This window comes from Macrobrachium rosenbergii, chromosome 13, assembly GCF_040412425.1.
Source record: "Macrobrachium rosenbergii isolate ZJJX-2024 chromosome 13, ASM4041242v1, whole genome shotgun sequence".
In the NCBI taxonomy this organism is placed as follows: Eukaryota; Metazoa; Arthropoda; class Malacostraca; order Decapoda; family Palaemonidae; genus Macrobrachium; species Macrobrachium rosenbergii.
The window spans coordinates 20,668,091-20,684,791 of NC_089753.1; the positions used below are offsets into that span (position 1 = coordinate 20,668,091).

Here is a 16,701-nt window from a genome sequence, read left to right on the forward strand (position 1 = left end):
TAGCTGCATCTCTTTTTATATATTGATTATAATTGTTTGGGAATCTGACAGACCCACAATTTGCAATTTTGATATTTGTTGCAGCATGGACTATATGGTTTCTCACAGGTTAGAGGCAAAACTAAGAACTGTATATGCCGGCGTATAAGGTGACTCGGCTTGTAAGACGACCCCACATTTTCATGTAAAAGTATAGGTTTAGAGGTATGTTTGCCATACAAGACGATTCTTAATTTATTAAATAACACTACCAGCTGATGTAAGTTAGTTGGTACATAAATAAAATCAATAATTATTGGAATTATCGTACTAAAAATTTGTGAAATCAGTACCTTCAAGATTTTAAAATGTTTGGCAAAGTTCACTATTACGAAAAAAATACTTTTGTATTCCCTTGTGATGTTTACCGTATATTTTTCCTAACAAATGCTCAGTGCCTATGACATCACTATCGGTGGAGTAATACCCGTTGGAAGTAGATCTGCATAAATGCATTTCTTTAACATTTAAAAGATCCCTGATGTTAACGATAACTGGGGAATTGTTGATATCGCAAAACCCTTTAGTTTGATTGTAAAATACTACCAAGGAAATATTGGCCTTGAGTAAACAGCAAGACTCGTAAGTAAAGCACGACTGGGAACTACGAACACGGCTATGTTTCGTAAACAAGAAAGTGAGACTACCCCAATTTACCCTTTTTGTAACTTTAAATTATCTATCATTGTTAAAAGGGGATTGCATAATAAGTGTCAATAACAGAATTGTCTAATATTGCTTTATAATAATGGTACCCTGGATAAAGCTAGTAACAAAGTGAGAGTTCACTCATCCTAACGTCTCAGTATGATAGTTTACAGTATTACAGTTGTTTTGTGTACAGTGCCGATAGTTATGAAGACAGTTACCTATTGACACAACTGTCAACAGTTCAGGGGTTAGCTGCCTATTAAAAATCTTGGCAGCATTGCTTTTTTTATACTTGGCATATAAGATGACCCTTTATTTTGGGGGAAATTTTTTTCAAGTTGAAAGGTCACCTTATACGTCAGCTTATACGGTAATAGTAATTTGGGTGTCATCTAAGTTAGATCTATGCAGATGCAAAGATTTTATTGCAGAATAGGTACAGTTTGTTTTAGCCTCTGTAATCCTAAAAAAAAAAAATTGTGTATGTAGATAAACCATTTAAGTAGTGGTTAATCAATTTCAGTTTTGGTTAGAATTTGATGTTAGTGAAAAGCAGGAAAAAATTCATATAGTTTTTGTGTTTATGAGCCTGGTCCAGGCCATTTTTACTAGAGTTTACAGATGATTTTGGTTTTAGAGCCACAGTGTTTTTTCATCACAAAGAAACTATAAACAAGTTGTATCAAGTTCAATCGTTAGCTGTTTTGATCTTTGTGAGCATTTTACTTTGACCATCATGATTTTGTTTATACTGTACTGTTTCTTTTATGGCCACCACGCTATTGATAGACTGCAAAAAGTTAATATGCTGATATTTTTTCAGTGGTTTTCAAAGGTGCCCCATACACCAGACATTTAAATTTACCCTGTTTTCTCCGTGTTTTTTAATAAAAAATATGACCTTGGTTTTCAAAATTTTAATCGAGAGAACACAGACTGCACAAATTGAACAATTAGAATATTTTGAAGTCCTTGCAGTTGTTTTGAGGTATGAAAACACATGTATTCCATGTTGACGTAACTAGTATATGATTGATGATGTGTGTGCTGTAAGTCAGTATGAAAATTCTCTGCATAAGCTTAGAATTTGCTCTTTATAAGTAGAGCTTGTTTTCATGTGCAGTCAAACATTTTACCAGTAAGGTTAATATGGGAATAGTTACAGCTGTGAGAAGTTTAATGGTGATAACTAATGCTATCCTTCCAAAACCTATTGGATGTGGAGTTTTTTTTAGTTATCAAAACTTGCTGTTTTTCTCTCATATCCTAGTAATGACCAAGTTGGCTGTACCGTGACTTTTTTTTTTCTCATTATCAAAGAATTTTGACACTATTATAGATACCAACAATGGACTATCACCCTAAAATGGGAATTTCATGTGAAGTTTGTCCCTTCCAAATGTGTTGAATGCTCTTCAAGTATTACCCAATGCATTATCATATATGCTCAATCATTATACTGTGAACAAGATACAGAATTAACTAAATGATTTCTTGTACATACTGTAGTTTTTGTATTGAGTATACCTGCTTCATTAATGTTAGCGTCTAGGATCATAATCATTAATGTAAGGTGATCTGACTTTAGGTTTGACAATATATCACCAATAACCCATAGGTCAGTTTTCTTAGTATACATACAATAGGTCTTGAAGTTTTATCAGTAGCAGTGGTGCATTGAAAAGAACAAAACTTTTAAAAAAAATTTAGTGATGGTTTTTATTATAAAGCATTAGGTAAAATTCTAGAAAAAGTAAAGCAGGGTTTTTATGCATTGTATGCCAAGCAGTAAAGTTGCATGGGTGCTTTATTCTTGTGCTTGTTCCTGTTTGGAATTTTTAGCGATATCAAGATAAACGGGACACGGACTTTCATTATGTGATATCTAGAGACATTCAAACAGGTTAAGAGTTTACAGTAACAGTTCATACTCAGTATTTCTCTGGAATTTTCCAAGAATTCTTAATTTATCATTGTACCCATTTGGTAATGTAAGTTGCAGTTGTTTATCTTTGAGATACAAAAGCCAGTTCTGTTCTTTGCTACATTTCTGTATTAAAATTCATCTTGTATAAGTATCCTTAATACAAAGGATACTTACACAAAACTGCATATTATTTGGAATGTGGCAAGTTAATTTTTACCTGTTTTGGCATATTACAATAATTTTCCATAATCAGTCTGAAATATTCTTTAAAGTCAGGCCTCCCCCCTTTCTTTCCTGGAGGATTGAGGGGGGGAGGGGAGTTAAGACGCCACAATCTATGGAATTCCAACTTTCTGCTTGGATGAAGAATAATGCATGGAAGGCATATGGGTGCTGTGCTTTTTGGGGTATGTTTATTGCTCAAGTTATTGAAATAATGGAACGACTGGTATCATGGTGGTAATTTTGATAGCTATTAGATATTTTTCATGAATATACATTAAAATATATGCAGGTTGGATTGCTTGTATGTAATAATGATAATCGGGTAGCTACTGAATCGTTTAGATAATTGGATTACTTTCTTAGAAACAGAGGCTAGGACTGTTGCATATTAAAGTAATCATTGTTTACCAAGTGGACAGCCAGTTGGAGATTTTCCTAATTGTTAGGGTTTTAACCAAGGCACTTGAGCAGAGGCCCAGAGACTTGTAGACAGGAAGACCTGATGAAAAAAATTCATTGTGCCTCCAACTTGGGCCAGTGCTCATTGGTGGAAGTACTGACAGCAAAGAGTGGCATGCACAACTGCTGTGCTGCTTACCTTAGCAAATATATGGTATTGTCCTGCTATTAGGATAGGGCATATCCCTTCTTCAACCTAAAGTAGGAATAATTATTTGTAAATCAGATTCAGTAGGACAAAGCCCAGGAAAGCTAGACAGCTGAATTTAGTAAGATTCTGGTTGACTAAACAGCTCACCATTCACTAGAACTAGGATCTTGAGCAGGGTAAAGTGAACTATATTTAGGTTGTGTGACAAGGACTGGAAATTAAGTGTTCTCCCTATTTCAAAATTAAGTGGCTGCCAGAATCTATGAATATTTTTTGAAGAGATCGTCAAGAAGTGAAAGGTTGAACCTGTTCAAGACTCAGACCTTATTAATTATGTGATCTCATACCTTGCTAATTCTCCATGGCTCGTTGTGCTTAGTTAGTACTGTCTGATTCTGAATGTAACCATTTTTGGCTGAATTTTTTGTGGCCATTGATGGCTGCAATTTGAATGTGTTTATGTGAATTTTATTGCTAGATTAATGTTGAATTATACACATTTAAAAATCTAGGATGCTGGACTTGCAAGACACTACATACTAACACAGGTTGCTGAAAATTTTATTTTTAAATACCTTGAAACTAGACACTACTTGATCACAATCTCAGACGGTGTAACGTGTGCATCGTCATATATATTTTGGTAAAGCCCATTGTTCTTGCATTGACCTAAGCAGTGAATTAAGTACCTGGTAGATACTGAGCTGTAGCGGGGGTGTGCATGGGCTAACAACCTTATCCCATAGTGCTTGCTGAGTAATGGAGCAGTTACACCTGGAGCCATGGCCTCGCAGGGAAAGAGGTGTTGAAAAAATATATATACAATACATAAAAGTAATTTATTTTATTTATCCTCCAGTTTTCAAAATTATTAGTGTTAAGCTTTTCATTATCCACTATTACAATCTTGTATGGAGTAGTGATTGTAATAGGTTAAAAGAAATCTCCGGGTTTAAGTATACATAGGGTTAGGTGCAATAATGTTACAATGTCTCAAGTGTCTTAATCTTACCAGTTTTACAAATTTTCAAGATGGGAAAGACTTGAATAGAGATGGCAATATTTGTGTTAAAAATTTTAACAGTCAAGTTTACCTCCGCACATACAGTAGTGATATAGATGCAGCTAGATGCAGTATATTTTTTAAATGCATGCTAGTGTCATACACTTATTGCAATTGTAATAATGTCTTATGTGCTATTTTAGGAATTGTGAATTTGTTTTGATCGAGGATTTTCAACATTTAATCTATAAAATCTTTGAGAAAAATAAAATTACCTATTGAAAATAATTTCCTTTGGCTTGCCGGTTACTTTCTCTTTCATTTTATTCACAGCTCCTTTAAATTTCAAATTACTGCAACTCATTACACTTCATCTAAGCTTTAATCAACCTTCCCTCTGCATTTACTCCTTCCTGCTGTGTAACATCCCTGCGCTTTGCTCACTTGCATCATGCTTCACAAACATAGCAGCTAGTGGTGTTGCTGGCTCGCGTGCTTATGCAGTTGTTCCAGTCGCAATGTGCTGAATGTTCTTGGTGCTAATCTTGGGCTAGGTCATGTGTTGTTTTCTGCTCTGCTGATTTTATTTCTTGGTCTCCCTGTTATTCAGTTTGCTGTGCCCTTCTCATCCCTCTCAGAATGGCTTGTTTTAAAAACTTTAGTGATGTTAGCATAGCATGTTGTGTAACCAAAGCTTTTTGTTTTTTATGCATTGAACAGATCCCTAGATCCTTGGGTGTTTTCAGTTTAAGACCTGGTTCAAACCTGTATATCCCCCTAATGTATCCCTGCAGATGGTTGGGTACCCACAGAAGACTTTTGGTTCCAACAGTTGGCAACTATTTACCTCACAGCATGTCGTGATCCTTTGTTTACTTAAATTGCTTTTAATCCAGTCCTATGGGCATGATTGGCTTACATTTCACATCCCATCCCACTCACATGTCCTAGATATAACAGTGGCACGTTTTGTTTAAAATTTCAACTTGAAATGTCGTCTTATGTCTTACAGTGGCAGTATTAGAACATCACTTCAGTATATTACATGTTAATTATTTTTCTATGTAATGTAATGATTGTTTTGTGGAGCTCAACTACAATGTTGATAGTAAAAGACGATTTTGTTCCTTATGGGTTAAGTTTATTAGCTTATATTATAATAATAAGTGCCTTATATACATTTTATTTTCTCAAGATTAATAATGTGTCTGTTCATTTGCTTGTGGTAAGGGAAGGGGTTAACAGTTAAGCATTTTCCTTTTTAGTTTTTACTAAAAGTAATTGTTTATTACATTGCCATCTGAATTAGGAATGTACCCAGTATTAAGAATATTGTACTGTATATTATTCTTCTAAGTATTCGGGTTTTCATTAAAGACATCACATTAAGTTAGTTGTTGGTAGTCATTTTAAAAATGTACATTTGAATTCAATCGTTATATTTGTGTAGTATGCAGTAATGATAGATTATTCTTCCCCTAACTTTGATAGTTGCTGACTGAAATCTTCCTGGTGTTTGAACAAATGATTTGGTACGTTGGCATTTTTTTAGAGCATTCTTAGAAGTTCTACCAAAGAATTTTTTCTCAATCTTTTTTAACATTTGCTTCATAGTGAGTTGACTGATGTTTGTCTGTGGATACTTGAAGTATGGCAGATTTGTAAAAGTGTGAAAATCAGCCTCAGGATAAGTACGAATAAATGTAACTAGGATAATTGATAAACCCTGATAAGAGAGGAAAAAAGGCACCAGTGCTGTTTTTAAGAATTTATAAGAGACACAGACTTAACCAAGATACTTATTTTTCTGTTGTCCATCATTTGGCCTAAAAAGTGGTCTACAGAGAAATATTTGATTTTTACCTTAAAAAAAAGCATAAATAGTAATGCAATTACAAAAAAATGATTTTCAATTAAAGGTGCTGTGGAGCAATATCCAGCATCTTTTGTGTTTGACTACTGCTTCACTTGGGAAAGACCTGCTGACAGTGCAGTTAACTGAAAGTATGAAAGTGGAAAATGTTGCCTGAATTGAGAGGCTCTTCTTGTGGTATGGCATATGAATATTACAAAGACTATAAAAAGCAGAAAAGGAAATTATATGGAGACAAAATAAGGCCTTGAATTACATAATGACGCAGCTATTTAATTCTGTTGGACGTGAATCCTCAAGGTATTGTGTATTGAAGTGAACTGAAAAGCAGTATGAAATTCCATTTAGCCATCATTATCCTAGTTCTGTTGAAATTATTTTTCCACATTAAGTATACAGTATTTACCTACAGTATACATAAGTATATTTACCTACAGTATACAGTATGTATATGTACACAGTATGCGTGACTTGTGTGTGAGAATTACGCTTGTTAATATGCACAAATTGTGTGTATTACATAAAAATGTGTGTATTTCCAATTAATTAGGGCTCCCTTCTCATGGTGTACTCTCCTCGTTTAATTTGTGCCCAGGAAGGGCAGTGGTTTTCTATCTCTTCGTTCGGTGTGGAAGAGGAGGAGGCGTATTAATGACTGTTCCCTTCAGGTGCTTCTTGCCATGCGTGCCAATGTTGAAGACCGAGGCATCAAGGGTGACTGCACCCCACTGATGGAAGGAGCGTCTGCTGGGCACGTAGAAATTGTCAAATTGTTGATTGCCCATAATGCTGATGTGAACGCCCAATCGTCATCGGGCAACACTCCTCTCATGTATGCGTGTGCAGGCGGCCACACTGATGTTGTCAAGGTAATATGCGTTGCACATAGTCTAGAGGGTTTTTTGCTATCGAAATAGACAAAGGAGAGGAGTTTGAAGGGCTCATATGATCTAAATGTTAACATAAGGAATGTGGATCTCTTGTTTTCAACTGGTTGACTAATATTCCGTCTTTCAGTTCTCGTGTGAACGGCTGAGTTTTACTACAGAATTTATTTTCCTTTCAGTGTCAGTGTAAGACTAACAGCATATCCATGATACAACAAACTAACTATCATTATCATCATCATCACACACTATAAACAACCCTATTTCAGTTCAGTTATATGGAACTTTCCAGCAGAATACCTTTCCCATACATTCAGCTTGATCTGATTCATCATTTTACTGATTTTTAGTTTTATATGTGTTCTTTTTCCATACACTTCATATACTTTGTTTTTCTTTTCTTAATTTCCTTATGTCACACTGTTCTACAATTTGCTGTGAATAAAAGAGAAAAAGAATAAGGAGGCTTATTGACTTGTTAAAGACACAAATTTCAGAATATTGAAAAATTTTCTTGATATGGGGTTAAGGTTGATAGCAATGATAGGTATTATTTTATTACGTATTAAGCAAGATGTCCTTGGATAATGGTTTATAAAGAAGCTCATAGGTACAGATTTAAGCAAGTGCTGTTTGATGGACATGTTCCTGTCACACTTGAAAGCACTGGAAATATTTTAAGTCTTGTGTATAGAACTGTATATCAACTACCACATTACTTTAAGGTAATGGAGCCTGGCTTGTTCAAAAGTTGATGTATTGATATACCATAGGTGTGAGGACATTTTCAGGTTACTCTTGTATGGGGTGTACTGTATGTGAGCATGCTTCTTTGATAGAAGGCTTGAAAAAATATAGTGACTTGACAAATATTCAAGGGTGACTGTCTTGAGATTTCTGTCAGGAATGTGATTGTGATTGCAAAAGCGTCCAACACTTGGAAAAAAATGAAATCCACTACACTCGCGTAGTGTATGAGTGATTTTTCATTTATGTGGGATTTTGTAAGTACTGTACAGTACATACATACATACACGTATGGGTACACTGATAGGGTGTAATATACATTTGCTTACATGAACAGTACCATGCACAATGCATACATGCTCCAGTTAAAAGCACAATATATATTTATACAGTGTGTATTCAGATACATGCACATGGTGTGAGAGTTGAATCTTTGGCATTTATGTACATTTTAAGTTTTATTAACATAACATATTTGAATAATTTTGTTCTGTATGCTGTCCTTTGACAACCACCTATGAGGTTTTTACTTTTAGATTGATTAAAAATGAAAGCATCCAAAAAGTAGAAATTTGGCAAAATTTCCTAATGGTTTATTTTACTGACTAGCAAATAACCTTTCCTATTGATTTAGCAAGTAATTGTTGTGTTACTCAATGAATCTGACATGAAGAAACCCAGGTAATTTTAGTTTAGCGATAGTAAAATTCTATAATGTGTCATACTTTTTGATATATTAGGTAATGATTAGGCAAGTGCATTTGATTTCATAGAGGTGAGTCTAAGGAATGATTTGCCTACAGATTTTCTCTGGTGTAGACCAATCATTGTGTGATGGAATTGAGGTAGTGGTGGTGGTTGGAAAATTTAAGCATCGTTTGTTTGAATACTGAATTTGAAAGGAATGGGTGGTACAAGTACAGATAACTTTGAAAAGGTTGTCAACATGGTTTAGTTTATACGGACAATATGAAATAAACTGGTTTTGAGAGGGAAGGCTTACCTAAAAGGTGAATGGTGTAGAGTGGGGCAACAGTGAAAGGTTGCCAGAATGTATGAAGGTCAATATATGGAATGGAATGACAGAGTATTATGGTGGATGCTTTTAATCTGTGAATCTCTAATGAACAGAGTAAAGATTTCATATTTTATGATATGTATTTTTGATGGAACAGATTCTTTGACCATTTTATATTTTGGGTTGCCTCCATTATTAGTCTGTCTAAACCTTGTTAGTCTGTAATCTGTGCATGATGTTTTTTATTTGGAATTTTGACCATGCATGAGTTTTAAGTAAGAATTAGCCAGGATATGTAAGCTCGAATTTAGGATGACTAACTTTTAACAATTATTTGTCTTGCCATATACTTGTATTGATTAATGGATAAGTTATTACTTTACAGTGGTCTGATTAAGATAGTTTAAGAGTATTAAAATTTTACTATTTAATAGTATTTTTGTTAATGGGCTTCATATAACAACTTGAATGGGTGGGGTATGAAAATTGTGAATTGCATAAAATTGGTACCCACTAAATTTCTGCCACATTATTTCAGTGTCTGCAGTATGATCCCTTTTGTGGACCAGCTAGGACTGAGTAATTTGATGCCCATTTGATCTCTCTTACCCAGTAACTTACACCTTTTATGTCTTAAAAGTATTATATTTCATGTTGAAGTTTGAGATAGGAAAATATTAAAATGCAAGTTATTAGTTGAAAGACAAAAAAATGGTAGGGGGAGCTAACTACGTACTTTGCACAAAAAGAATGAAGCTGCACATTGATTTTGAGCGGTAACTTCGGAATGAATATGAATACTAGAGCAGCTGGGTAGTTTCCCCCCCGTATAAAATTATGATGGTTCTTTTGGAAACTTACTGCCTATGCTCCTCAAGGTTTTGTTTTCCATAGTAATTTTGTCATAATTATCTGGTAGGATTGCAATATTTGAAAATTTGTGATTTTCAGGCATGTGTGATTGTAATCTTGTGCTCCTGAGAAATGTTTTTATGAACTTAACCTGTTAACCTCTCTTCAGACGCTGCAGATTAGGGCCTTGAATTAAGTTTCTGATAACAGTATGAGACATATTTGTGGATACACAGCATTATTTTTATAATGTGACCCTTACTGAGGTAACCACAATCCTCACTTCTCGTACTTAAGAAAATATGATGTAACTCACTAGAATACCGTACAGGTAGGAGGAACTTGTCCCGAGAAAGAGTAGACAGTAACTTTGGTGAAGAATGCCAGTGACCCACAACTCGCCTCTGATCTTGGTCATAGGGAAGAACTTGTCCCTAGATAGAGGAGACAGTAACTTTGGTGAAGAATGCCAGTGACCCACAACTTGACCCTGATCTTGGTCATAGGGATGAACTTGTCCCCAGAGGAGGAGGGTAACTGTGGTGAAGAATGCCAGTGACCCACAGCTCAATCCTGATCTTGGTCATAGAGAGGAATTTGTCCCTAGAAGAGGAGAATGGAGGAACTTGTCCCCAGATGAGGAGGGTAACTTTGGTGAAGAATGCCAGTGACCCACAACTCAGTCCTGATCTTTTTCAAGGGGTTTCACAGGGAGGAACTTGTCCCCAGAAGAGGAGAGTAACTGTGGTGAAGAATGCCGGTGACCCATAACTCAGTCCTGATCTCTTTCGCAGGGAGAAACTTGTCCTTAGAGAGTAACTTTGGTGAAGAATGCCAGTGACCCACAACTTGACCCTGATCTTGGTCATTGGGAGGAACTTGCCCCTAGAAAGAGGAGACGTTAACTTTGGTGAAAAATGACAGTTACTCAAAACTCAACCCTGATCTTTGTTGTATGGAAGAACCAATAACTTTGATGAAGAATGCTAGTGACCCACAGCTCGACTGATCTTGGTCTTAGGGAGGAACTTGCCCTTAGAAAGAGGAGACAATAAATTTTGTGAAGGTGGCCAGTGACCGACAACTTGACCCTGATCTTGGTCATAGGGAGGAACTTGTCCCTAGAAAGAGGAGTCAGTAACTATGGTGAGGAATGACAATGACCCAAAACTTGACCTTGATCTTGGTCATGGGGAGGGACTTGTCCCTAGAAATAGGAGACAGTAACTTTGGTGAGGAATGCTAGTGACCCACAACTCGACCTTGATCTTGGTCATAGGGAGGGACTTGTCTCTACAAAGAGGAGACAATAAATTTTGTGAAGAATGCCAGTGACCTAACCTTGCCTTGATCTTGGTCATGGGGAGAAACTTGTCCCTAGAAAGCAGTAGAAACTGTGGTGAAGAAATGCCAGTGACCTTGATCTTGGTCATGGGAGGACATTCCCTAGAAAGAGTGAAGAATGCCAGTGACCCAACACCTTGATCTTGGTCATAGGGAGGGTCTTGTCTTGACAATCTTGAATGCCAGTGACCCACAACTTGACCTTGATCTTGGCCATGGGGACTTGTCCCTAGAAAGAGTAGACAGTAACTGTGGTGAAGAATGCCAGTGACCCACACTTGACCTTGATCTTGGTCCTTGGGAGGGATCTTGAAAGTCAGTAACTGTGGTGGAATGGGACTTGGTCTTGGTGTCTCTAGAAAGAGGAGACAGTAAATTTTGTGAAGAATTCCAGTGACCCACAACTTGACCTTGATCTTGGGAGGGACTTGTCCATGAGACAGTAACTGTGGTGAAGAATGCCAGTGACCCACAACTTGACCTTGATCTTGGTCATAGGGAGGGTCTTGTCTCTACAAAGAGGAGACAATAAATTTTGTGAAGAATGCCAGTGACCCACAACTTGACCTTGATCTTGGCCATGGGGAGAAACTTGTCCCTAGAAAGAGTAGACAGTAACTGTGGTGAAGAATGCCAGTGACCCACAACTTGACCTTGATCTTGGTCATTGGGAGGGACTTGTCCTTAGAAAGAGTAGACAGTAACTGTGGTGAAGAATGTCAGTGACCCACAACTTGACTTGGTCTTGGTCATAGCAAAGAACTCCTCTCTAGAAAGAGGAGATAGTAACTTTGTGGTGGAGAATTCCAGTGACCCACAACTTGACCTTGATCTTGGTCATGGGGAGGGACTTGTCCTTAGAAAGAGTAGACAGTAACTATGGTGAAGAATGCCAGTGACCCACAACTCGACCTTGATCTTGGTCATTGGGAGGAACTTGTCCTTAGAAAGAGGAGACAGTAACTCTCTGGTGAAGAATGCTAGTGACCCAGAACTTGACCTTGATCTTGGTCATAGCAAGGAACTTGTCCCTAGAAGGAGGAGATAATAACTTTGTGGTGAAGAATGCCAGTGACCCACAACTTGACCTTGATTTTGGTCATAGGGAGGAACTTGTCCTTAGGAAGAGGAGACTAATTTAGTAGTGAAGAATGCTAGTGACTCAGAACTTGACCTTGATCTTGGTAATGGGAAGGAACTTGTCCCTAGAAAGAGGAGACAGTAACTTTGATGAGGAATGCCAGTGACCCACAACTCGACCCTGATCTTGGTCATAGGAAGGAACTTGTCTCTAGAATATGGAATAGTTTGCCTAGTGCAATTGTGGAATCTTCTGATCTCCAAATATCTAAGCAAGGAACAAATTCATTCATGTTCTCTGCTGATTTCTTCTGAAGTTCAGGGGTATCACTGTGATTTTTATTCATGTATTTATTGATCTCATTTTCCTAAAACTTGTTTTTCTATGGTGAATGATTTCTCTCTGGATCCCTCTTGGGTTTATAGTCTGTTTACTCTGTCCATAAGTGTTTTCAGCTGAAGATTTAAATAAAGAAGGATAATGATTTCCTGCAATACCAGCACGGCCTTGTACAGGATAGGCCTGTGGTATCATAGCAAATCAACCAAGAAGATTCAGTAATCAGAATACTAGAATTCTGGCAGTGAAGTTGACACTGCCAAGGTTTTAGACAAAGTTGACCACTTTGCACAATACAGCAAGGGCAAGGAAAAACAGATATATGGACCTGTAGGAGTCTGTATACATAATTGCCTTTAAAACTAAAAGCTTCCAGTATCGGTTATTGTAGCATTATCCAAACCAACCAAAGTTATATCAGGTATCCTGCCAGAAACTTCTTGGTCCTGGTCTCTACTAATGTAATGATTAGCAATACTGGAGATGATTACCCTGTCTTGACCGTACTAGACGCGCATCAAAACCATGAACAGTTTCAGAATTAACTAGATAGCATAATTTGTCCCTGGGTTCCAATGAACTAAATCTTAATTGGGACAATTTTGAATGTATATGCTTCAGTAAGAATTTCTTTTATCTTGCCCCAGGTGGAAATGCCATTACGATAAAGCAGCATTTAAAAGGTCTAGGGGTTATCATCCCTGATGAATTAACTTGTTCCAAATGGTTCCAGTGCCAGGTCATCAGAACAAACTTTATCAAATCAACAGGGTGTACTCATGTTAAAATTATATCAAGCTGCTGTTAACAGTTGGCATGGTTACTAAGAATTTTTCCAAAAGGTTTATCAGTACTATTTGCTTGCTATGAGTGACTTGGCCTGTCATAGCCCATTGCTTCCCAGTGATGGTCTCCACACCCAGTTAACTATGGCCAGATATGGTGGAGGGTGTACTGTACTACACAATTTCACAAGTGTTGAAAACTTTCCTCCAAATTCCCAGTTTTGGTAGACTAAAGGTGTTGAAGCTAATTAGCATCCAACATAGGCATGACCTTTGCAAAATTCTAAACATCTACAGAATCAGAGAGCTTAGCCCCAAATCTGACAAAACGGCCATGAAAACCGAAAAACTTTGCCTTTCAATTCAAGTCTTGGCATCTTTAGCATGTCTTTAGCAGGGTTAAACCTCAGTTATGATGTGAGCAAGGATATAAGAGCTTAGCGATGCCGTGAGCAAACCAAGAGCAGACAGCTGTGAAGATCTACAAGAAGGCTGATGGCAGGCACTAAAACTATATTTCACCTTATGGAATGTAGCTTCCCAGGGTAGGGAGGTTGGAAAAAGGAAATGCCCTGCCTACTAGTAGATTTGTAGGTAAGCAGGCAGGATTTTAAGTCAGCAGATATGAAGCTGAAGAGGGCGATGGAGTCGGCTCGGATGTCTGTTTGTGGGAGGAGTCCATTTTGCTGGAACCAGATACCAGCAGCTCTCTATGGCTTTGAAGCAAGAAAGAGGCACCTTGACTAATAATGCTGCTTAACAGCTGCTGCTGGTGAAGGAGCTTGGATGATCCATCAAACAAGGAACTGTAGGTGTTGTCAGCTGGTATTTCCAATGAGATCCATTTATACATTGCTCTGGAGAGAGATCCACTATTTCATGAGATCACTCAGTGTGATATGCACAGCAGGCCTTGTCAGGTGCAGGAGACTTGTATCGTGGTCCAAGAAGGACGTGAATAAGCTCAATAAAGACGACCTGACTTGTACACCAAGGCCTGTTGGCACACAGTAAGACTAAACTGGATCATACACCATAAACCACTCTTGGGCTTGCAAAAGAATCTAATTCAAACAGCAAACACAATATCATAAACTGAATTTCCAAAATGCCACAAATTCACTAGTGAAAAGTCAGAATATTAAATAAGGTACAAGGTTCAAATAAAATTAAGTGTGAAAGATGTTAAGCACATACTGTACGCCAAAATGAAACTAACCCAAAGAATTGTGTTTATAATGAATTCAACAGGAAGTCGTCCAACTACAAAAATCATAATAAAAAGACAAATTTTACTCTGTACCAACCCACGAATTATATTTTGCCTTTTTTGAGTGGATGAGGAAATCCATGTCATACTGACTGCATTCATCAAGATTTAATGGCTTCCATTGGCATGTGCTTTACAATTGCTCTTTTTTGCACAAAGTTCACAGGTTAATAGTGTGACAGAGGAAAAGACTTGGGCAATATCAGGATACTGTATATACCTGTATTACATCTTAACCATTACAGATGGGCCCCCAAGTTATGATGGGGTTACAATCTGGTAAGCCAGTTGTAAGTTAAAAATACATTTATTACCTATCATAACAAACATCATAACTTTACTTATCTTAAACATGCTTAGAACTCTCACATTAGTGTTTGAACCACTTGTGACTTCATGTAAATTGTTGCGTTTAAGTGGGTCCATTTGCACGCTTTTAGTTTTCTTAAAAGAAAGCTGTTGTGGCGGCTGTCTGTCTGTACGTCCACACTTTTTCTGTCCGACCTTGGATCTTGAAAACTATTGAGGCTAGCCTCAGTAGTTTTTATTTAAGGTTAATAAAGTTAGCCATTATCATGCTTCTGGCCGCCACCCAGGCCGTGGTTAAAGTTTCATGGGCTGCGGCTGATACTACATTACACCGAGCCCACCGGAACATAGATCTGTTTTCGGTGGCCTTGATTATACGCTGTAGCAGCTGTACAGAAAACTAAATTGCACTGAAGAAACTTCAGCACATTTTTTACTTGTTTGAGGGTGTCTACAAGACTGCATTAACATGCTTGTCAGTAGCCTAGGTGACTACTGTATCTGGTCATCCTCCCACGGAAGTTATTTCACCATCTTGTTGATCTATGCAGCTCTTTTCTTCATGATGACACAGTTTACTGATGCTGAAGATTTCATAGCGTTACTAGCTTGCTGCTTAATATTCAAGATGATCGAGAGTGTTCAAAGTTGTAAGCACCTATGCAATGGCTGTTATGGGCATCCTGCATTCATGCTTAGTTATTATCTCAAAGTTTCTCCTCTAGGGTAATGGACTTCACCCTCTTGGCACCAGCAGCTGGAGACACAAGGGGCATTTCAGAAATGATGGAGGTTTGAAATTAATGTAGATACTGGAAGGTATCCAAAGAAATGCTAGTAACACAGAACATCAGACAGTATGAGTCGTAGACACGAGTGAGGGGCAGACGGGGGTGAGGGGCGCTTGTGCTTTCAGGATGTCTAGTATTCATGAGAGCCTCCATTCACAATCTCTTCCATCTTATTGTCCACCCTCTCCTAACAGTTGGTTAAAGTGCAACTGTGTGGTTTTCCTCCTGTTATACTGGTCAAACCTTTTTATAGTCAATTTCAGTTTCGTCACTGAATGACCTTCAAGTCCCAGTGCTTCGCCTTTGGCTCATATTTTACATTTATTCTATTTTTCATGAAAAAGTAACAGTGTTTATTGCTTTCCTGGGAAAAAATTGTAACTATTGCCTCCTAAACTTGAAATATTGTAAAATATTCTATTGCTGTCATACATTCCCTAAATAAGCTATGTTGGAGGGAGGACAAGGAGCTATTACAGCCTAGGTACAGCCTTGTAATTGTAGGATTTTAGACAAAAGGGGATGAGAAGTCAGTGTCTAGACATCCCTGCAATGAAAGGCTATGGGTACATGTTGGCAATGGGCTTAGTAATTTGCTTGAATGTCCGTTATCATCCCCATAATAAATTGCATCCGTGGATAGAGTCAGTCTTCCACCGGAGGGAAAGCTTGAGCTTCAGAGTATTCACTCTGCTACAGATTTGTCCAGCTGAAGTATAGTTGCTCCAGCTTTAGGATGGTTGCTCCACTTTCAAGTTGGTTACTACAGTTTTAAGATACAGCATATACGTTGTTATTCCATGTCTTCTACAATATTAGTTATAGTACAAGAAATTGACATGAAGGATCTGAGTTCCTCCATTATCAGTGACCCAGGCTCTTCAAGTACTAAAGACCTGAGTTATCTTGTTAATGATGCCTACCAACATCAAGGACCTGAGCTGCTCCAG

The 16,701-nt window shown here is 37.5% G+C and overlaps 1 protein-coding gene across 4 annotated transcripts in view; it reads left to right on the forward strand.

Annotated features, from left to right (window-relative positions):
* The window catches only part of LOC136844974 (ankyrin repeat domain-containing protein 17-like), a 78,828-nt gene that overhangs the window by 26,063 nt on the left and 36,064 nt on the right, over window positions 1–16,701 (forward strand). For 2 of the 4 annotated variants that reach the window (XM_067114449.1, XM_067114448.1), the window contains exon 4: window positions 6,997–7,197. The exons of the other annotated variants lie outside the window; for them this stretch is intronic. In XM_067114449.1, coding sequence (XP_066970550.1) covers window positions 6,997–7,197 — 201 coding nt within the window. The remainder of the gene's footprint in view (window positions 1–6,996; window positions 7,198–16,701) is intronic. 4 annotated transcript variants of the gene reach the window in all.